Source organism: Plasmodium cynomolgi, assembly GCF_000321355.1.
Source record: "Plasmodium cynomolgi strain B DNA, scaffold: 0962, whole genome shotgun sequence".
NCBI lineage: Eukaryota > Apicomplexa > Aconoidasida > Haemosporida > Plasmodiidae > Plasmodium > Plasmodium cynomolgi.
The window spans coordinates 385-1,453 of NW_004193118.1; the positions used below are offsets into that span (position 1 = coordinate 385).

The 1,069-nt window shown below is 25.9% G+C and overlaps 1 protein-coding gene across 1 annotated transcript; it reads left to right on the forward strand.

Moving 5' to 3' along the window:
• Positions 1-252: 252 nt before the first annotated feature.
• On the forward strand, positions 253-960 carry PCYB_006330 (hypothetical protein; the record flags this gene model as incomplete). The annotated part of the gene is made up of 1 exon (XM_004228054.1): positions 253-960. A coding segment is annotated over one exon (708 nt), but the record flags the coding sequence as incomplete, so codon positions are not given.
• Between the last annotated feature and the right edge of the window lie 109 nt (positions 961-1,069).

The following is a 1,069-nucleotide window of genomic DNA, read 5'->3' on the forward strand; positions in this document are numbered from 1 at the left end:
TAATGCATTCAATTTATTATATATAATAAAACAGCTTAGAGAGAAAACTTATTTTTTTATTAAAATAAACATTTATATATTTTACTTGTATTTTCAGTATCCTTTCTTACAAAGCGTTTGGGATGCATATAAAAAATTTGATGAACCTGTGAATCAAAATACTGATAATGCTTACTCGAACTATTATAATGTTTGCAAAACAATTTCAGAAAACAAAAATTGGACCCAGATGGTAGTCACAAAGAATTTTGCATGAAACTTGTGAGAAATTTAGGGTGTTATAATTATAATGATGACTATTACAATCTTCGTAAGTATCGTTGTCCGATTTTATACTATTGGATATATAAATCAGTAGAAGAACGTAAAATTAATACAGAACTTATTACTGAAATTTTTAATGATTCTTATAGTAGAAGGTGTACGTACAACAGAAAAGCTTACTGTTATTATTATCATTATTATTACGATAAGTTTGAAGAACCAATGAACATGATATTCTTGGAAATTTTCCAAAATAATATAAATACTGTATTAAATATGTTGAACAATCAAGAGGATATTATGAATGATAAGTTGCAAAGGTATATTTGTAAATGCATTAATATATATTATAAAATGAATGAAACATATTGCGTTAAAAACCCTAACAATAATAATAATAATAATCAAATGAGTAATCTGACTTGTAGCATATTACGTTCATTTAAGCAAACATATGATTCATATCTTTTGGGAGAAATATACCACGAAAAATATGCTATACCATTCTTAGAAGATGCAGGAAAGGTATATTCGGATCAATGCTTATTGCCAGATAAAGAAATAGAATTAATTAAAATTAATCGTGAAAGAATAAAAGCATTTTTAAGTTCAAAGAAATATCCTAGTAAAAAAACATATACGTTTCTACAACCAGAGTATGATATTATTAAAAATACAGCTAGTGATTCGCCTTCAAGTGAAAGTTCTGATAAAATTCCAGAAGTACCTTTACATTTAGCGAAATTTATTAATACATATACAAAACATACTATACCATCCAGTGTATTCACAGATCCTGATACCA